This window comes from Desmodus rotundus, chromosome 7 (genome assembly GCF_022682495.2).
Source record: "Desmodus rotundus isolate HL8 chromosome 7, HLdesRot8A.1, whole genome shotgun sequence".
Lineage (NCBI taxonomy): Eukaryota > Metazoa > Chordata > Mammalia > Chiroptera > Phyllostomidae > Desmodus > Desmodus rotundus.
Window position 1 is genome coordinate 84,090,548 of NC_071393.1, and position 22,850 is coordinate 84,113,397.

The window sequence follows — 22,850 nt, forward strand, 5'->3', positions numbered from 1 at the left end:
TAACTTAAGTAGATCAATTTATTTTTCTGTATATTTCACAAGTATAATTTTGGAAGGGCTATTCAACAAATGTTAACATTCACTGCCAACTCTATAGATGTGTTCAACAAAAAAGGCATTTATTTTTGGCCCTTTTTAATACAGGGGGAGTGTCCTATTGCATCACAGGTGAGAGATGTGGTAACAGACGAGAGCATATTAAAAGAATATCAAATGGTATTTAGTTGATAAGTAACAATACAAACACACATTAATGGTTATCATGACCACCAGTGACTTGCAGAATAAAACTCATAGGCCAACCTACTTAAAAGACTGAAACTAGTAAAACTATTAAAATCGGTGTTTTTATTCTTATTTTAACAATCTCAGAGTGAGACTTCTCTCAATTTACAAGGTGTGGTGGGAAAGACTGGCAGTGTATGCTGAATTGCAGAGTTGGAACAGTGGCTCAAATTAGTCATTTTCCAGATTAGGCTACTGTTTTAGAAAACTGAATTGTCTATTAAGAACGATAGTGAGGAATGATAATTCATCAGCCTTAAACACCATGTCGTGAAAGCCATCAGCGACTTAGCTCAAGGTCGGGATGAAGCAAAATGAGGTGCAAGAGGAAAATGATGAGTGGAGCTGTATTTGAATATTGGGGAATGTGAAAAGGCCACCAGACTGCTTTAGTCGCCGCCACTCAGATGTGTCTTCCTGTGGCCGCCTGCCCCAGACTCACCAGACCCCAAGTTTAGAGCAGTTTGAGATTAAATTTCAGCTTTGATAAAACTCCACTAATTTGGATTGAAAAGAAAAATACATGTCTGATTTAGTAAAAAGTATCAATAGATATTCAGAGGTATGGTTCTGTCACATCAAGTAAAGAGCAACTAATTCCAACTGCTGAAGTAGTAACAAGTAGAGACCTGCCTTCCTTGATGAATAGTTCAGACGTATTTTTAGGTCAGCAGCACACAAGAGGATTGAATAACTTGTAAATACTGCAAACATGTTCCTTCCAGTTCATCAAAAACAACCCAACAATCATTACCATCCCAAATGCCAGGCGCTATAATTATTTTAGTCAGCTATGGCTTTCAAAAGTGTTTCTCAAAACTGTACTATCAAGTAGGAGTTACTAGACATGAAACAGGTCATCTTTCAGACGTTAGCCAATACTTCCATGAAGTTATCTGGTATCTTTGCTTTACTTCAGTGTTAATTTATAATAAACAGGACAATGATTAACACAAGCTATTTCTCAAATCACAACTCTGAAACCACAGAAATGATTGATTACGATTAAGCTCATCTAGTCAAAATCTTGTAGCAATGGTGAAACAGCCTGCAAATGTCTTCAATAAACTGATCATTGAGGCAGAACCAAAAATAGAAAAATTTAAAACCTCTTTATCCCAAGCACCAATAATAGAGGCTAAGCAATTCTACCTACAAATCCTTAATGACAGGTCTTTCCTAATGGAAATTCCTGAGATTTTAAGCATTGTGACTTTACAGAAGGCAGGTTGGTTTAATGAGGAAATGTACTTTTAATAAAAAGACAATCAACAATATTTCATTTTGGGCACTTATTCAGTATTTCACAGATCCTCAAGTTTTGAGGTAGGTTAAATATCGGCATTGTATTTTACAAACTAAAATTCAGGCAGAGGTTACATCACGTGTCACAAACCACAGGAGTCACAGCAGGAGTCTTATCATGGTCAAGAATAACACGGTCTCTGTTACTTCAGATTAATCTTCTCCGACGTGTAGACTTAATGGTGATGGCTGGCACACATTTATTAAAAGACTAGATATTATAGAAATTCTACTTCGGGGTATTTTGTAATTCTTTTTTCCCTTTAAAATATGGAACGCTTCATGAATGTGTCACCCTTGCACAGGGGGCATGCTAATCTATCGTTCAATTTTGGTGTATGTGGTGCCAAAGTGAGCATTATTTAGTAATTCTTAATTTGGCCCAGAATAATTACACATATTGTGGAGTACCCTATTTTGTCCTATTTCTTAACATTGCAAACTAGCACTACTGATTTTGTTGCTTTTCTGCTTTTTGGGATGGGTAGAGCAGAAAGATAATCGGCCAGCTCTCCTCAGAGCATTAGGCTGTCTTTCAGTGTCGGTGCTACACTCAAGGCACCATCTATGATGATTTGGGGTCAGAAGAAAGCAGGTATACAAATGGAGCCCAGATCCAGAAAAGAGGCCTGGATCCAAGAGGAGGGATGTGCAAGTCAAAGATGAAGAGAGAGAGAGTATCCTCTCAGATTACTGATCCTCATTATCACGCTGCGGCATACGACTATGGGAAGAGCTCCTAAAAGAGCAGTAAATTTGTCCCGGTAAAGTCTGTTCAAGTCCTTACTAACTAGATAAAAAAACAAGTAAAATTAAATTGGTATTTTATTAAAGTGGCATCTATAGAAGCAAAATATCTAAACATTTTCATATATGCCCCACCTACCATGTACATTACTCTAATTGTCATTGTGTGATACACAGAGCTCATCATAATTACTTAAAATTATTTACCAGTTCAGCTCATCCTGACATAGGTCCCTGGACCAGTCCTCTCAAGTATGTTTCATTATAAAGTTCTTTTTATTTAAACAACTGTCAAATATTAGAAATAATACAGGGATAAGAATGGTTAACTGAAGTTACAGGGAAAACATCATCATAAAACAGCATTCAGCAGAGCAAATTTCAAGAGTAAGGATACACTATGCTTCCGAATAGACTGACCAGCACAGCCCAACATGATCTGAGTCAAAGCAGCAATAAAAAAAAAAGGAGGGAGGGGCCACAGGACACAGAGTATTGAAGCCTTTTATTCTAGTGTCCCCAAAATTGTGGAAGTAAAAAGTTTCTACATTTAAAAAGTTTATATAAATTACATGAATTGCAATTTTTCATAAAAGTCAAAATGAAGTGTTCTGCATAGGACAAAAGATATGCCTAAGCAACATATCGTATCTGCACAAGGCCACTGAATGTCATGGATATTGGTCACAAATGAAAAAGCTTAAGTCTACGGCAGACTGAGGAAAGATTTCAGTTTGGTATTCTATAAGCCCATGATTGTAAACTACTCTTACTTTACAAAAGCTCTAATGGCATACAGAGTTTTGTGTAGGAACTTTTGTGCTTCTGGTTGGCACATCATCTGTTTTTTAATATGTGAAATTAATAGACATTTGTGAGAGGTTGTGCAAAACTACTGTATTTACAAAAATGGCACAAAAGTGAATTCAACAGTCGATGCACATGCATACTTCATTCATATCTTTAACAACAAAAGGTATTGTAACTACATAACTGAATGAGAATATTAGCTTCAATGGCAGCTGTTAAGCACTAGGGTCACATAAGTTACACCAGAATGGGCAAATATTGCCCAAGTAAACTTCTATTGTTAAAGCTGAATCAGGTTTAAGGCCATTCAAGTTCAAGCACAGAAATACAAATCTTTTGGAGCCCCATCTATTGGTGTTTGAAATATGTGACCTTTCTTCCAACTTGTGGTCTTAAACTTCTGTTTTATAAAACCCAAAAGGAAGATACAGAAGAAATCAATACAGTAAAGGTTAATTAAATAAGAGTAACGCACAAAGCTGTAATTAGGATGAATTAAAGAAAGCCGAAACATTAAAACTGTAAAACTTGCTTGGTAGTTTGTTACGACCAGTCCTACACTAGGAGTTAGGTAATATATACAATTATTTTCAAGTAGATTACTTTGTTTTGCTCTAACATGTTCTCTCCATCAGTGCACTGTTAAGCTAATCAAAAACTCTACACGTGTATCTTCCCTTACAACAGCAGCACACACTACCACTACCTGCAAAGCTGTCACTCTCAAATGACTTAGTGAATAAAACGAAACAAAAAGCGGGGAAGTAACATATTAAGGAAAAATAGTGGGAATTAGAAGATGCATGCAGTTCAGCTCTTTTAATCAGCCAGCCAGCTTGCTAGCAACAAGGGATGGTTTCCGTTGAGGAAGGTCCTGTGGAGTGGGAATGTGGTCACCAGTGACCTCCGTCTTATCCGGGGCTGCAGTAGGAAGTTGCTTGTTCTTCATTTTTGCTTTAGCCATGTTGTAATCCCCAGAATCAAAATATTTTTGCTGCAAGAAAAAAAAAATTAGAGTTTAAAAGATTTTATATGCAATTATACTGGTTTAAGATGTAGATGTGACTCTATATTGTCAGTACAAACTAAGTTATTCTTACAAATTTAAACAAAAACAAGTATCAGATGAATAGCTATGTCTGTGTGTTGAGTTTTAGCACAAGTCAGCAACTGAGAAGTCAGGCAACAACACTGTCTTCAAGTCTTGAATCCTCCAGATTGCCATCAGCTTCCTTATGAAACTACCCAGGAATGAATGGTCCTGGATATAAAGAGTGAAATGCAAACCTTTCATTTACTAACGGAAAAAGCGGGCTGATATTCTTGCTTAAATGATTTTGAAAATAAAATAAATAAATTCACCAACTTCAGTTTAGGATGTGCCACCCACTTTCAATCAACCTTACAGTTATAAGAACTATTATTTATAAGCCAGGAGGTGAGGGACAAATACCATATGATCTCACCTTTAACTGGAACATAATCAATAGAAGAAAAAAGCAAACAAAATATAACCAGAGACATTGAAGTTAAGAACAATCTAACAATAGCCAGGGCGGGGGGGGGGGGGGGGGGGGGCGGGGACAGTGGGAAGAGGGGATTACAGGAACTACTATAAAGGACACATGGACAAAACCAAGGGGGAGGGTGGAGGTGGGGGAGGGAGGTGGGTTCACCTGGGGTGGCGTGGAGGGATGGGGAGAAAAGGCATACAACTGTAATTGAATAACAATAAAAATTTAAAAAAAAAAAAAAAAGAACTATTATTTAAATTTGTTTGTACTGTCATCTAGGATAAGGATTTCTGTAAGGATTTAAATCATTTATTTGAACCAGAGTATTTAACTAAAATAAAAATTAATGTTAGCTCTGGCTGGTGTGGCTCAGTGGTATGGCTGAGCAAATGGCCTGTGAACCGAAAGGTCACTGATTCGATTCCCAGCCAGGGCTTGTGCCTGGGATGCAGGCCAGATCCCCCGGTGGGTGCATGTGAGAGGCAACTGACTGATGTCCCTCTCCTTCTCTTTCTTCCTCCTTTCCCCTCTCTCTAAAGATAAATAAATAAAATCTTTAAAAAAATTAAGGATAAAATATAAATGCTAGGGTAATGACAGAAATAAACTCACTAAAAATTCTCACGTAAAACACACTTCCCTATCCTACACCTCCATTTTTCACTTAAGACACTGAATATGTATAGCTATTGCTCTTTGTAGCTTAGCAATAGGGATGAGTAAGGTTAACAATAATCACTAAAACAGGAACAAGAATGAAAGCTAGAGACCAACTGTAATATAGTAACCTATACTGAGTTATCCGTTCCACAGTGAAAACATAAATTTTTGCTTGGGTTCTGACTTCTGCCTATGAAGTTTAGCCTACTTCTGTGGAATGCCTGCTATACATGAGGCACTGTGCTGAGTCCTGGGGAGAGATGGACAACAGGCAAATAAATCAACTATCATACTGTTTTAAGTACACAAAGTGGTATCGGTGGTGCTCAGAGGAGGGGAAACTAACCTCAGTTTAGGATAGGCAAGAGAGAATAATCCAGGAATGAGATGAGGGCTGGACAAAGAGTGAGGGGAAAAAAACAGTATTTTCTCTGAGACTCAAGGATACCTCATGTAGTCAATGAAGTAGCTGTGCACTCAGAGCTTAGCAGTACAAGGTTGTTGAGTGGTCTGGGAAAAGGTCTCTTTGACGGCCTCCCTCCAGGGAGAATAGTCATCCTTTGATTAAGTCAGATCTGGTGTAAGGTCAAAGAGTCTAAAGTTAGAAATAATTTTTTCCATGTGTCACTATACAAGTAACACATTGAGCAGTAACAAGGAAACTTGGACCAGGCCTTTCTAAGGCTTACTGCAGCTCCTATTTTGCAAGTTTTAAAATGAATACAGTGGAAAAAAAAATCTCAAAACTTTTATGTACTACAGAGAGCTACTACTTAAGTTTAGTAGCCTCCAGAGGAGAACAGCAACCTGCCAAATTTTTTACTGAGTTAAAAGCACAAAATGAAATACTTCATACACAGTGCAAATTTTAGGCAGATTTTCCTCAATGTAATCAAGTTAGTTTGTAATGATAACTATTTTATAGTAAGCAGAAGTTCATCGCATAACTGCAGATTAGGCTACTCTCCTTGGGGAAAAGAAATAAATTTATTTTGTGTGGCTAGAGACAGAACTAAAATCAATGCTTAACAATTACAACTCTCTAGGTGGAAGATGAACTAGATCAATGTTTCTCATACTGGGACAGATGCAATGTAAGAAAGCAGTATTATAGTCATTATCTTTAACAATTTTTAAATTCTCTATATTTTTTCATAGTAAAAAAATGTTTAATTATTAGCATGAATTTTACCATTACCTTAATGCTGTGCAATGCCAGTTTGGTTCATTTATTTATTTATTTTCATTTTTGTAGGCTGGGAGGTAAATGAATAGAGCAATGCTTTCTATCCAATCATCTCTCCTAAGCCTGTGTTTCAATGTCCCAAAGTTTAATTAACAGAACAGGGAAGCTGCCCTGAACTGAACTCAACACTTTGGAATAAATTCTGTGTTTTTTAAGTGAAAATCTTTGAAAAAAAATTACAGAACGTATCTGGATCACCTGGATCACAATCTTATAAAAGTCTCCTCCCACCCAAATTTCGGGGCTACACTTACGTCAGGATTTATATAACTGCACTAAGTGATCACCCAAGTGACAATGAAGAACTTTTGAGGTCACGTTTCTTAAAACTGGATCCTTGGCTTTCTTGGGACTTCACAAACTCCACAAATAGGGAAAAAACATGGGCTAGAAGACTGCTGCTTGATATCGCACCCAGCTCTGACGGTCTCCGTAGTCATTATGTGCACATGACAGTGCTACAGGCCGAAAGCAGGTGTCAGTCCTTGACATCTCATAACAACATTAACGAGTACAATGAAACAGAGAGGGACCTCGGATAAGTAACGTCCAACCAATCCTCTGAATTTAAGAAGAAACTACTTAAAGATACAATGCAATTTGCTAGCTTGCTATTACGACAGAGAAAAACTAAAACCCAGGACTCTGTGATTCAGACTGCTTTAAAAAATCAACTCTTTTAACACAGAAGGATTTTGTTTACTTATTTCTTGATTTAGTGGCATTTTCTCATTTGCAACTATTTAGAATGCCTACATCATTAACTCCAAGATAACCTTTGGTTGATGTATCTCTGCTCTTCCATAGTGATGCTGCTTCTAATTACATTTAAAGCTACAAAGAATATCTTCAAACTTAAACATTTTCCTTATATTGAATTATACCCTTGAACTAATTAACAAGAAATTACTCAAATATGAGCATTTTTATAAATCTTCATTCAAACCCCCTTCCAAAGCAACAGTAATAATTTTAAATGCTACACAAAGCAAAGAGCGTATTAGCAACATGCAACTTCAACCTCACCAATGGGTATTATTTTAACTATTTCTCTAATTTACTTGTATGTATATAATGGTATGATTGTTCTTATTTACATTTCATTGACTTCTATAATGGATAAATATTTTTCTTGGCATTTAATATCTGTTTCGTGTTAAACTGTTCTGGTATATTTGAAAGATCTCTTTATTATTATAGATATTAACCATTATTTTTGTAATAACTTCCCCACTAAGTTACTTCTCATGGAACAAAGGTTTTACATTTTTATATATTTGGTATAATTCTTCCTTGTCATCCTGTTATTTCAAAACTGTGAATGTTATTCTTTCATGTAAGATAAGAAAAAAATTCCATTAACTATTATTGATAAGTTAGCTTCTTTAAAACCAGTAAAGTTAAAAAGATAATAAATTCTGTTTGGGCTATAAATAAAACATTGATATTTAAAAAAGGACCATTATTTTGCCAATTTAAAAAATAATTTGTTAAGCTAAAATAATTTGTTAAATTATAACAACTTGGTAGAAAGAAAGATAGTACACAATCTCCCTTATGTGTGGACACTAAAACCATGAAACTCAGAAACACAGAATGCAATGGTGGTTGCAGGGGCTAAGGGGCAGGGGAAACGGGGAGATGCTGGTCAAAGGTACAAACTTTCAAATGTTAAGATGAGTAAATTACAGGGATCTAATGTGCAGCGTAGTGACTATAGTTAACAGTACCAATTATACACTTGAAAGTTGCTAATAAAAACGAGGCTTTAATGTTTTCACCATAATAACAAAATTACGTGAGGCAATTACATGAGGTAAAGGATGTGTTAACTTACTGTGGTAAGCATTTCACAGCAAGTACATGTATCAAGTCATCTCACTGTACATCTTAAACTTACCCAATGCTGTACGTCAATTATATCTCAGCAAAGCTGGAAAAAAATATCCTTTTGAAATGTGGTTTACTTGAGAAAATAATCCACATATAACTATAGCTAATGTACATATATAAATACACGTTTTTGTAATCAAGCTGCAGATACCAGTATATTTAAGGTCTTCATTTAGGGAGAAACATGATTTGGCATCCGATTCAATAAACAATTATCTTTCATAAACAATATTTCATCTTTCTCTGCTCCCTGTATGGTAAATAATTTAAATGTGCTTGGACTGAAGATGGAGCCCTTAACTTCTTTTATAAAGAAAGAAAAAAGTTAAAAAAGAAAAATCTAAGGAATAAACATGTAACATTCTCAGTTCAAATCTCATTTGAGAAATAATGGTTTCTACCTCACAAAATATGGTAATTTCCAAAATGTTTTCAGTAATTTGAACTACTAAAATTACAGTAAATAAATTATATCAGAGTAACTGTGAAATGTATTATGTAAAGGAGACATAGTAAGCTATGTTTGTATAAGTGATCATTTCATCCAAATAAGAAGTATTTTAAGCCCTTGGATATTGTGTGGAAATCACCTTTACAACAATTAAAAGTTGAAAGAAACATGGGCAGAAGAATAAATACCAGCTTCTGGATAGTGGTTGCTTTTGGAGAGAAGGGAGAAAGGGGATATACAAACACATGTGGTAGATTTTTAACTGCAGCTACATTTTCTTTCTTACAAAGACAAAACTTAACTAAATATGGCAAAATATTTAAACATGTTAAATCTGGGTGGTGGGGTACATGGGTCCCATTACATTATTATCTGCACCCTTCTACATGTTTGAAATACTTTACAGTTAAAAGTGATAGAGTCTGGGGTTCTTAGTTCCCATCTACCTATACGTACAGAATGAACGGTACCTAAAATATTAGGAAAATATCTTACATACGTACATATATCTCACATATATATATGGTAAGGCACAGAGCTATACACGCAGATACCCATTTCACAATCTCTATCGACACACTGAATTCATATATTTGAAGATTACACACAAAAACTCACCCCTTTCTGTAATCGTTTCCTTAAGAAATCTGAACCTCCAGGCTTTTGTCCCAGATGAGGATACCTTGCTTTTAATTTTGCTTCTTCGGCTTTCTCTGGATTAGTCACTTTATCTTCCATTTCCTGAAATAATTTTAAATAAATTACTTCTCTACTATAATTCAGTTATTTAAAATAATTCACGTTTTAATATCTGGATTCGGACTTTAGTTGTCTGATTCCAAATAATGCAGCATCTGACTAAGAAGTCAAGCAGAGAAGCTTTTAAAACATCTCTACCTTGTTTTTCAAATGATCCATGTGATAGCTCTATTATAGCTGTGTGATGCATGTGTAACACCCCACACACTGGATAAAAATATCACGATAGCTCAGCTCTGAAGTCTTGCTTGCCGTTACTTTCCAGTCATGTATAATACATTTATATTTAGTCACCTTCCATGGAATTCTCCAGCTCTTTGCCTATATTTAGAAAATCATCTTAATACTGTTAAAATACAAAAGATCTTTTTGATCACCTATTTATCCAAAATCATGCATGATTGGAAGCTCCCGAGATTCTTTAATACAATTTAACGTATTTACCAGTACATTTTACCTGGATAACTCACACAGAGGACTTTAATATTTGTAAAGGAGAGAAACATCATCCTCGTCAGTCTTCACATCTGTGTGTATTGCTGCCCAAATATCCCCTTATAACTAATGACCCCATTCATGTTAAAGATTCTATTCTTTAATGTATCAAAAATGTGTTTTCTGACCAAAAACTGTCAGTATCTTAAGGCCACTTTTAACACCAACTCTGATATACTCCTCTTTCTTCCCAAGAGCCACATTTTACAGAGAAGCAGTGTTCACTGCTTTATGGCAAGTACTGCAGGAGAGAGAATGAATCAAGAAAAACGGCTGCCCTGATGGAGGAGACTGGGCAAAGGCAAGGTGCACTTTCTAGCTAACGTGCTCATGTCCACATCCCAGCTCAGCAAAATGACACACCCTGCGTATCTCCAATTCCCCCAGGTTATTTAGGAATAGTCAAAAAGCAGGAATGTTAAATCCATAAATGCCGAGCCTACTGTTCTTGTACAGCAAGTCAATCATTTATCAATCTAGGAACTAAAGAAACAAGTTTTGCATATATTTTCCTCAAAATTATAATTCATATGTTTTATAATCAGCTTTATTCACCTTACATACTGTCAATATCTCCTTCATCTTGAATAGCTTCATGCATTGTAACGTCTTCTCATTTTTAGTTGTAGAGGATTTTGAGAATAAAGCTGCTGCTGTCAAATATTCTATGAGGCTCCTTTTAAATGTATGCTCCCCTCTGCTTCAAGTGTCCTACTTTCCTCCTCTCATGCTGCAGCTTCATACATTTATTTTGACTTTGAGTTTCTGTACAGAGGTCACACGATTCACTCGCTTGATGCACACAAAATTCAACTGTATATGCTCAGCCACAGACAGAGACTCTAAGCAGCATCAGTGATTCTGCCAGTCACTCCATTCAAGAAGGGAATGCCCCGGAGAGCTCAAGCGTGAGGCGTGTGATGCAAACTTGCCATTCCCATGGGCTCAACCCCTGGGTGGCTTTCAGAGGGTGAGCATATCAATGTACTGTTTTATCATTCTAGCGTTGAAAAACTAAGCCTCTACAACACAAGCCTACTACCTCAGCTGGCAATCAGCTGAAGAATCAGCCCATCTGTATGTTCCAACAGTAGACAACAAAGTCAGTAACTAACCCACTGAGAACTGACATGACAGTTTCCAAAATGTCATGACTTCTTGGGATTTTTCAAGGGGGATTTTAGTCATATTGACTACACTGTAGTGATTGCAGAAGCTGGAGAAATCATATAAATTTAAGGTTACCCGTTTCCTGCAGGAGGTGGGCTAGGTCACTGCAGTTTCTTCTCTGTGGCTCAGCCTTTACTCAGGCATCTACTATGGCCCCAGGGTATTCATAGTGCTACAATACAGAAGTGGAATTGGGAGGAAGGACCTACTCTTGAGTTCCACTGTAAAGTTGTTTTTTAAATCGGTTGACTTTAAATGTGGACGTGGGTTGGAAAGGACTCCAACCTGATTACAGCCTTTCAGTCCCAGAACTTTCTAATTAAAGGGTGTTAACTGAGTCACACATCTCCACTAAACCATCCAGCTCTCTTGGGCCCAAGAAATAAAGGCTCTCTCCACTTCTTCCTTTGTTTGATGTGAATGATCAGCTCTCTGTACCTAAGAGAGATTTCTTAAAATTTCTGGTATAGGGGTAGTAACCTTCCCTAGTTTGCAGTGTTTCTTCAGGTTTCTTCCATTTTATATAAGGGGAGAAAACTAGATACCATATGCCATGTTATCTGGTATTCCCTTACTTTCTTAATAAGGAATACATTTATGTACATTTACATATAATAGTAAGCATGTTTATGTTCAGTTCAATTAAAATAACATACTGTAGAAAAATGTTTTGGGCAAAACAGTAACTACAGCTGAAAATATCATTTAGGTTTAGAACAGATTTATTGTCTAATTTGTCCTAGAAAAACAAACCAATTCTTGAAGTTTCTTTCCAAATACATAGCACAATGGCAAGTCCCTGCTAGATGCAAATTCCGAGCTAGATCATATTTCAGCTGCATTTAACACCAAAAGGGGAAAATACGACCAAAATTACATTTTTAGAGCATAACAAATACCATCAAGAAGTCCACAATACTTTCCATGGATCATACACAAACATTCTTAACCTTCTGCAGGTGTAGACAGTTCTAGAACCTTGCTGGTAAGTTCGAATGCTTGGCTGAACATTCACCAACTCTGACAGTTACAGACTTGCTCGTGGAGTACAAATAACATGTCAGGTGGCAGACTGTGCCACTGGGATTCAGCCCAGTTACCCTGCTCTAAAGACTTCCCTAAATCACTACACCTAGAAGGCCAAAACTACATTTCCCAGGACTGAATGCCTTTGAAGGTTCTGCAATGGTACCTACGCCAAATTAAAAAGCATGAAAGAAAGAATCCATTACCGGTGATGCCACCAACAAAGCAGCAGTGACTCCTGTAGTAACTCCATGGAGCAGATAATCTGGGGCTATTGTAGCAGCTACATGAGAGTTGTATGGAGGACAGTAGTGCTCACTCTTGTAGGGTCAACAGCTTCCACTCACCACTGGAAACATTACCTTTCCCCTTTACTTTTCTATCCCTTCCAATAATTTGTAATCTAATTCCCTAAATCACACCCCTTTTGGTTTGACATACCCTAGACAGAACACCAATAGATAAACTCAGGTAAAATAAGCAATGTGTTCCTACAGTCAAGTTAAAAAATGCAAAAGGGGACACAGAATTTTGACCCCTTCAAAGGAATTCCTGTACATTTATTTCAGCTAGAATGAAAATAAATCCCCAAAATTTGACATATAAAAGAAAACAGCAAACAAATTAGTATTTGTTCATGTATACTGACAAACAAATCACTCTAACTTTTCCCCAGCTTACTAAAATATAATTGATACATTCACTTTTCTTATTTTAAAGCCTTAAATGTTTAATAACAGGGTTCATGATATTTTTCTTATTTGTTAAGGAAGAATGTCAAAATTTCAAGGGGAACAAGTTAAATAACAAAGCATGTATCTTCCAAACTAATAGTGGGAGTAAAATGAAAGGAGAAAAAAAATCAATTAAAAAAAAGAGGGAGAAGGGCAATAAAAGAGAAAAAAAATTAAGAGCAGCCCTGGCTGGTGTGGCTCAGCGGACTGAGCACCAGACTGCGAAGCATGGGCAGCGTCATCACAACAATGTGCCTGCTCTCATGCATCACGTCTCACGCAGAGTTTATTGGCAAAACGTCAAATCACCCAGGTGGCTCAGTCTCCCCTACAGCCCAGATTTGGAGCCCTGCGACACTTTGGCTTTTTCCCAAACTAAAATCACCTTTGAAAGAGATTTCAGACTGTTGATGAGATTCAGGAAAATATGAAGGGGCAGATGATGGTGACTGGGAGAACTGTGTGAGGTCCCAAGGTGCCTACTTTGAAAGCGACTGAGGCATCATTGTCCTATGTACAATGTTTCTTGTATCTTGTACCTTCTTCAATAAATGTCTCTATTTTTCATATTACATGGCTGGATACCTTCTGGAGAGACACTGTACTTGAAACTCACTGATAATAAAAATTCAACAGGTGACAAATTTGTGGAATACAAGTGTCCCTTAATGGGCTTCTATTAGAGGGAAAAACTCCCAAAACTCAATGAGCTATGCATCTAATATAAGAAATTAGACAAAGAGCACTGGCTGGTGTGGCTCAGTGGATTGATTACTGGCCTGTGAACCATAGGGTCACTGGTTCAATTCCCAGTCAGGGCACATGCCTGGGTTGTGGGCCAAGTCCCCGGTTGGGGGTGTGTGAGAGGCAACTGGTCAATGTAGCTCTCACACATGGATGTTCTTCTCCCTCTCTTTCCATCTCTCTAAAAATAAATAAATAAAATCTTTAAAAAATTATACAAAGAACAAAACTAAGAGAGGATAGAAGAAAATAAAAAACAGAGATTAACAAAACAGAAAACAAAGATACAATAAAGAGGCTCAACAAAGGGGGGAAATGACAAGCTTAATCAAGAAGTATTTTTTAAAATTCAAACGTGGTTTTGAAATTTTATTCTCCAAGAAACCTTTGTGTTATATAGCAATTTTACTACCTCTTAGAAATAGATGCGGGAAAGTGAGAGGATCTTTTTTAGCTAATAATACCTCTAAGGGAGAAAAAAGAAGGAGTAGTAGAACCATTACAATTCTGCAGCTTTTGACTATAGGTAGATATGAGAATGCAGAAAGGATATTGTAACCTATGCTTCCGATGTATAAGAGATAGTTGAAAACTACATTTTATTTTAAGATTTTATTTATTTCTAGAGAGAGGGGAAGGGAAGGAGGGAGAGGGAGAGAAACATCAATGTGTGGCTGCCTCTTGGGCGTCCCCAACCCAGGCATGTGCCGTGACTGGGAATCAAACTGGTGACCCCCTGGTTCTCAGGCTGGCACTCACTCCACTGAACCACACCAGCCCCAAGGCTGAAAACTGTATTTTAAATCACAGTTATCCTCTTGACAAGTACCTATGTTCCCAAATAATCTTCACTGTATCCTCTATACCTAGCAAAAGGCCTAACATTTAATAATGCTAGGAACTTGCATTGTTGTGAACTAGTCTACTCAAATACATTGGCTATCCTTTCTGTAAATAGATTGAGTATAAGGTATAAATACATATGTGTAAAAAGGATGTTCACATAATTAGGGATTATTTTGTAGTCTGTCACAAAGTGGCATTAGGTATGAATGACTGATACCACTTTCCACCCTTCAGAAGAGAGTAGCACAGCAACACCAACAGTAAGATTCTAACCACTCTAAGCAAATTCTCCTCCATCTGCCAAGCAATATGTTAATTGATGCACTGATTTATGAATAAGTAGAAAAGATTTATGAAAGGCAACTAATCCTTTGAGATACTGCCAGAAAGGTAGCAATACTGTCAACTTCTATGGAAACATACTGTCGTCATCTTAAGTCCTTGCTGCTTGCCCAGTACCTGGAATTTAATGGATGTTCAACAAATACAATGGTGTATGCCAACTGTTTCAATTAAGCTAAGGAACTTTCTGTCTAAACACCAGATAGTTTCACCATCAGCTTGTCTTTGAAAAACTTCATGCTATAATAGACACAAGTTTAGGAATAGAAGTTGGTATTAGAGTCTTGAACCAACAACAGAGGCAAGCCTACAGGCTGTATGGGAAACTGCAAAACTAGCAAGGAGAAACATTTTTACACTTTTCTGAGGTTTACCTCTAGACTGCTAAGAATCAACGGTTGCACACAAACTACACTAGCACATTAGGCTCTGAATTGAAAACACTCATAAGCCTTTTAGTTACCAAAGGTATTGTCAAAACAGCCCAAGAAAATGCCAGTATTAACTGCAGTTTCTTAATTTTTTTAAAAAAAGATTTTATTTATTCTTAGGGAGAGGGCAAGGGACGGAGAGAAACATCGATGTGTGAGAAAAACATCCATCCGTTCCCCCCACCCCCCTCCCCGCCCTACTGGCCTGCAACCCAGGCGTGTGCCCTAACCAGGAACCAAACTGGAGGCCAGCACTCAATCCACTAAGGCACACCAACCAGGGCATAACCGAACTTTTTAAAAAACTGGGCATATAGGAAAGCAATTTATATCCACTCTTTACCGATGACATATGGAAATAATTTAAATACCAGTTCTCTTTTTCCATCACTCAAAAATGGACCAAGCATATATTTTAAACTGACAGAAATAATTTAGTTGAAAGCTCTACATGAGTTAGCCTCCTCTAAGACATCTTAACTAACTTAATTTGATGAATATTGTAATAAAATCTCTAGAAAATGTACCATTGAGATCTTCTTTAAAAAAAAAAAATTTAGCCCTGGCTGGGTAGCTCAATTGGTTAGAGCATCAAGGTTGATACACCAAGGTTGCAGGTTCAATCCCAGTCAGGACACGTACAAGAATCAATCAATGAATGCATAAATAAGTGGAACAACAAATCGCTATTTCTCTCTCTCCAAAATAAAAAATAAAAAATTTAAAGCCAGCCCTAGGTGGTGTGGCTCAGTGGTTTGAGGACCAGCCTGGAAACCAAAGGGTCACTGGTTTAATTCCCAATCTAGGGCACATGCCTGGGCTGAGGGCCACGTCCCCAGTAGGGGGTGCGTGATAGGCAACCACACACTGATGATTCTCTCCCCCTTTCTCCCTCCCTTCCTCTCTCTAAAAAATATATACAATCTTTTAAAAAAAATTAAAGCCAAATAAATGGAAAAACATTATATATACAGATGACTTAATTTTGTAAATATTTTTAATTATAACTGACACACATTATATTAGTTTCAGGTGTACAACATACTGATTCAACTTTTATATACCTTACAAAGTGATCACAACAAGTTTAGTAACCATATGTCACCATACAAAATTATTATTACTCCATTCCCTCTGCTGTACATTACACCCCAGTGACTTATTTTCTAACCAGAACTTTGTACTTTTTATTCCTCTTCCCCTTTTCATTAAGGTTTAAGTGGGTCTAACCTATGATTTTTATATTACCATGGTCTATCGCTCTCTCTCTTTTAGCGGTAGTACTAGCATTGCCATTTGTATTAGAATAGCACTTCGGCAACAGTTTCAACTGAAAAGTTCTGAAAGAAATTCATGCAACATTTTCTGAACAATGCCAGAGACTATGCTAGGTGACATGGGAGAAAAGATAAATAAATGAGGGTCCCTGAGCTCAAGATATTCACAATGAAAATACAATTATGATTTTAAGTCTCCACAAGCTTCTTCTCTCCTCCATGACCAAAGAGCTTGCTTAGCTTAGTGGTATTCATTATAGATCCATGAGGCCTCTCATGGATCTATACATGGATCTATAGATCCATGAGGCCTAAAACTTTGTTTTTTAAAAATTTTTATTTTTAGAGAGAGGGGAAGGGAGGAAGAGAGGGGGAGAAATAATCGATATGAGAGAAACATGGATCAACTGCCTCTTAAATGTGCCTGTGCCCCGACCAGGACTGAACCACCAACCCAGTCTGTGCCCTGACCAGCAATCGAACCCATGACCTTCCACTTTGTGGGATGACGCCCAAACAAACCGAGCCACACCAGTTAGGGTATCTAGTAAAACTTTTAAAAATGTTTTTGTTTCCACTTCAGTGATAATCTAAAAGACTATCTACAAACATATTCTAGGGCATCTGAATTGCCATCTCATATCTAAGTAGAGCTACATGAATTCCTTGTCTGAGCTTTCATTTATGGCCACAGACTCAGCAATATTACTCCTATTGTCCAGGATGAGAAAAGGATAGAGTTGAATTACAACTTAAAAGATGTATCTATGAGTCTACAGTTAAATAACCACACAGCTCACTTGTAATGAGGAGAACTAGGTCATTATATGGTCTAGGGGAGTGCTAACTCGCCATACCGAAAACGCCCTGCACTTTTAAACAGTTGCTTCCATATTCTCAATACCTTGGAAATGTCCACCAAAATACCTTGTGACTCTGAAATAATAGTTTAGACTGGTTTCGTTTTTATTTTAGTTTCAGAGTGGTATAAAAGGTAACAAGTTTATACTTATTTTTATGCTTGAACGTATTTAATTAATATCACAATAAAAATAGTGTTTTACAGGTTTGGTGGTTTTTTCATCTTAAAAAGGGTACACATACTACTCAGGTAGAGAAATAGCAATCTAGCTTATTCCTTGCAGGGCTCAACCCTTGCCTTAATTTTTCAGAGGCTAACATACCATAAAACCATAAAGATACTTTAGATGAACACTTTGGCTTTAATTGAAAGGTCAATTGGGTACACAGACAATAATCCAATGTTTTAGGTCATCTAACTATTCTTCCAAATAGGTGAAACAGGGGATTTGGCCCATAGGAATACAAAAGTGACTCTGCACATTTTCCTCATGTTTAGGAATGGTATCCATGTTACGGACACTCAACATCTACAGCCAATGCTGAATTCAAGAAGGGACATTATATTACTAACACTACTTGGTTTTAGTAACAGCAGTCTTCAAAGGACCCGAAATAAATTTTTAATGTAGACCCTCATGAAGAGAAAACATTCAAGATATCCTTAATATTGTTGAGACATAATACTAGCCTTTTCCAAGGAAAAATATTTACACTGTAGAAATCAACACTTTACACTCTGGCAACATACTAACAAATCTGAAAAGAAATTACGTAGTGTGCTAGTGTACATCAGAAGTCAAAACTGAGACTGATGTAGGGCAAGACAGTTAGACATGGGTTTATATTTTGGGTTCCTAAATAGAGCAACAGTGAATACCATGATAAACATTTTACTACACATAAAAGATACTTAGTATTACTGTAAAGATTTCAATCTTTATCTACTTTTGTCTCCAAAGTCCTTTTTATTTAACGAAGGGTAAAATATATCCATCATAGTTTTCATTGGAATATTTCCAAATAGTAATTTGGCCTATTATTTATTTATGCTATAGCTGTTTTCTTGTTTTGTTCCAGTTATTTTACAAGTAATATTACAACCAAAACATCCAACTCAGGAAAAGTTAACACGCTGAAGAACATCTGGAACAGGATCAGGTACAACATTAACAGAAACCCTTACAAAGTCCAAGAATGAGAACAAATCCTATCTATGATAACGCAAACTTATTTTTTAAAGAAAGTGTTGGTAACCCTCCATAAACAATTTAGGAACAATTTATCACGGACGTTTGTGGGCCAGTCGGAAGTACCCAGGAGGACAGGGCAGCAGAAATAATTTTGGTGGAAGGGGCAAACACTACCCTAGAGAAAACGTCAAGTCTGTATATTCGTAATTAGTTATACAGATTCATGGCATATTTCCCTACAACACAAAGACATTACAAGTGAGTTTACAAGATATTCCTGTTTCCACGAAAATCTTGATCAACTAAGTTTGTAAAAAATTTTAATCCCAGCCTCCGATTTTTAGTCGATTACCATATGCAAACATCACTGGTTCACATTTTTGAACACATACTGCGCTCAATATTGTGTATTATCCACGTCATTTAAGCCTCATAACCTCCACATGCAGCAAGTACTGTTATTCATTTTACAGATTAGGAGACTGAAGCCTGAAGAGTTTAATAACTGACCAAGAACACACGATCAACAGGGACTGGAACTGAAATTCCAACTGGAACATGCCCAAACACGATAACGCCCTGGAAATTAACAGGATGCAGACAACACAATAGGAAAGTTAGTTCAAGAACAGAATATAACTTCCTAATCCAAAGGAAGCCGCGGGAAAACTTAGGTTCCACGCATAAAGGCTGAGTCCTGGACCCTAATATTATCAAGGAAAAAAGTGACACACGTTCAAACTCCCAGCACGCTGGCGCTAATCACCGGAGTTACCGCGGCGAGTGGATTTGGGAGTGCTCGGCCTTCGCCGCCGAGGCGCGCGGGCACAGCCCACTCGCTGCAGCGGGCGCGGCGCGGCCGGGTCCCGGCGCGCCCCTCCGCCCGCCGCCACAGCGGGCCGCCCGCCCAGCCGGGCCAGGCCCCCCGCAGGCGCGGCCCGGGCCGCTCCCCCGCACGCTCACCTTCTGTTCCTCCGCGGAGGCTGCCTCGGGGACTTCCGCGGACATACTGCTCCCCCTGCGGACGAGACGCCGGGAAAGATGCAATTACCGGGTGGCCCAGGCTACCGGGCCGCCGCAGGCCCTCCCGCCCCCACTCTCCGACCTCCCGCCCGGGCCGCCTCGGCCCGTGGAAATGGCTGCCACCTTCAGACAACACCGAGTGCCGCGGAGCCCGGCGAAGCGCGCCCGCCGCCGCCCGGCCACCCCTTCCGCGCCGCGCCCCAGCCTACCTCGCACCGCTTCTCCGGCTCTGCGACGCCGCCGCACTTCCTCTCTTCCTTCAAAGGTCGCGGCTGGCGCCTCACCTCACATCCGTCTGCCGAGTGCTTCCTGGGAGTTGTAGTTTGTGGTAGGCGGAGCCCCTCTGCCCGCCTCCGACCTCTCCTGGACCAGCGCTGCTCCTCCTCGCTCTGGGCTGTGCAGCCGCGCAGAGTTGGGCCAGTTGGCCCCAGATGTCTGTGCTGCTCTCCCGTCGGCTTCATCTAACTCACCCCGTTCTTCTTTCACATCCCCTGCCCTACGCCATTGCCGAGCCCCTACGCCAGGTCAGATCCACCTCCTGAATGCTATCACGTCTCTGTGTAGTTCAACACATACTGTATCATTAGGCAGTAATTCTCACTTTATTAATGTCCGCTTTTCTGCTCAGATAAGCCACATCAGGGCAGGAACCTCGTCTATAATTGCTTATATTTCACCCCAGAACCCCAGCATTTCTTAGATATTCAATAAGTATCTGACTAAGGAATTCAACTTTCCTTCATTTGTCTACTCCCAAAACTTCACTGAAACTGCTGGCGCCAAACTCCTCCCGTGACTTTAACTGCCAAATCCTTTGGCTTTACGTTTAATCCTCACTCTACTCAGTATCTGAGTAGCCACTGGCAATACCTGGTGGTTCCAGTGAAGTGGTTCTCAGAAACCTGAAAATAAGATTGCCTTCTAAGAGTTAAACTAGTGGGAAGCAACTGATAATGACTGAAATTCAGTGGCAATTTTGAAACCATCAACACTCAACCAGGTTGTCCTGGGTGGAATCTCCAACAGGAAGAATTGTACTAAGATTGCAGCTTTAAAAACAAGAATTATACTGTACTGCTTTTGGAGAAAAGAAGAGGTTTGGCAAGGAGGTATTTAAACTACAAGGGTTCAAGAGGACAACTCTTTGACTAGGATATCTATCCATTGAGAGTGCCTTAAGCTGGGTTAGCTGAGAAACTGTAAGATCAACTAAATATTAGTTCTCATTCCATATTCACAAAGTAACCTACTAAAAATGTGCCTTCCTTTAACACAGAACTACAGGGAGAAAACAATGCATTGGGTAGGCTAACTGAAGCATCTAAAGGTTGTATTTTTATTAATAAATGGTCATTCTGGCATACATCCTATATAAATGTATTTGTGAGCTTGGGTTAAAATCTGATAGACACACATATATTAAAAAAGCAGTTTATGTGTCCTTGGGTAAAAAGAATTTGTTCCTAAAAGAAAATGACACTTGCATGGGGGCAGGGTTAAATTCCTGGGAGGCTGACTTTGGTCAATGAAGAATTTACAAAGGCCAATGCCCCATTTTAGGGACTCATCTGGGAAGCCATCCTCCAAGTAACACCTCTCTACATTATCAACCATGAACCTAATGTTTAAAATTACACAGTGAGCCCTGGCTGGTGTGGCTCAGTGTATCGAGTGTCAGCCTGCACATCAAGGGGTTGCTGGTTTGATTCCCTGTCAGCACACACCGTTGGGGGCCAGGTCCCCAGTAGGGGGCACATGAAAGGCAACCACACTGATGTTTCTCTCCCCCTCTTTCTCCCACCTTTCCCCTCTAAATATAAATAAATATTTTTAAAAATTAAGTTAAAATAGAATTGCACAACGATCACCAACACCCTATTTCTTAAAACTTTCTTCCTTGACTTCTAGGATACCACTCTCTTATTCTCTATTTCTCTGGCCATTCCTTCTTGTGCGTGTATGTGTGTATGTGTACAGTTGCGGTTTATTCATTTATACTCAGGTGGTTACCATGAATATGTATTTTAATGTAATTTTCTAATTAAGTAAATTAAAGGAGAAAAACCATATAGATTATTTCAATAGATTTAGAAAAAGCATTAAATAAAGTCCAATACTTGAATGTTAAAAAAAAGAGAAGAGAAAAAACAGGGTGCTGCCTCCACTCTTGTCCCAGTCTCCATTCTATTCGCAACCTGTAGCTAATGTGTTTAGTGTTAAAGTCATTGTGTCACTCCCAACCCTGGCCCAGAAGCTCAATTGGTTAGAGCCTTAGAATATCATCCCAATATTGCAAAGTTGCAGGTTTGATCCTGGGCCAGGGCATATACAAGAATCAACCATGAATGCATGTGGAACAAAAAATTGATGTTCCTCTCTCTCTCTCTCTCTCTCTCTCTCTCTCTCTTCCCCTTCCTCTCTCTCTAAAAGTCAATTTAAAAAAAGATTCTCCTTGCACAGAATCTGGCCATTCTGTCTTACTTACTCTCCTTTGTTGAGTCTACTTGTCTCTTTATGGTAAAATTCTAACAATTCTGTTCTTGGAACTCCTTCTTTTTGTTTTACACCTCCAGGAAATCACTTCCACCATCATAGCTTCAATTGCCATATTCTAGATTAGCGCTGTCCAATAAAACTTGCTGTGATGATGGAAATATTCTGTATCTGTGCTATCCAATACAGTAGTCACTAGCCGCATATGACTATTGAGCATTTGAGATGTAACTAATGCAGCTGAGAAACCATATTTTAAATTCACATTTAAAATTGGCCACAGGGATTACAACCGCTGAGAAACCCTATTGACGGAGTTTCTCATTAGCTCTGGAACAAGGTCCAAGAATTGATGTTTAGCAAAGCTCCTCCTGGTGGTTCTGATGCACACATGCACATGATTTTGGGGGCTTAGAACCGGGTAGGTATATAAAAGCTTTAAAAAAGAAAGATCAGGGGACTTTTTGAGGTTTAGTTGGTAGGAGTCTGAATAAAGGAGATATTATGTCGCACCCCATTCTATTCTTCAAACATCTGAGAGAGAA

General features: G+C 38.4%; 1 protein-coding gene, 1 non-coding gene and 1 pseudogene across 3 annotated transcripts; all 3 read right to left on the reverse strand.

The window, feature by feature from the left end:
- On the reverse strand, window positions 1-20,106 carry ARPP19 (cAMP regulated phosphoprotein 19). 2 transcript variants are annotated; one of them, XM_053928355.1, is made up of 4 exons: window positions 20,022-20,106; window positions 19,753-19,807; window positions 9,530-9,652; window positions 1-4,141 (listed from the first exon to the last, which is right to left on the reverse strand). In XM_053928355.1, the coding sequence occupies exons 2-4, from the start codon at window positions 19,795-19,797 to the stop codon at window positions 3,971-3,973; spliced, it is 339 nt and encodes a 112-aa protein (XP_053784330.1). In that variant the 5' UTR covers window positions 19,798-19,807; window positions 20,022-20,106; the 3' UTR covers window positions 1-3,970. The 2 variants fall into 2 exon arrangements, with proteins under 2 accessions (XP_053784330.1, XP_053784331.1); XM_053928356.1 differs by having other exon boundaries at window positions 19,936-20,026.
- LOC112312063 (U6 spliceosomal RNA) lies at window positions 1,855-1,949 on the reverse strand (annotated as a pseudogene).
- LOC112312090 (small nucleolar RNA SNORA36 family) lies at window positions 6,569-6,703 on the reverse strand. The gene has a single exon (XR_002975538.2). It is a non-coding gene; the product is annotated as a small nucleolar RNA SNORA36 family (small nucleolar RNA).
- Window positions 20,107-22,850: the final 2,744 nt, after the last annotated feature.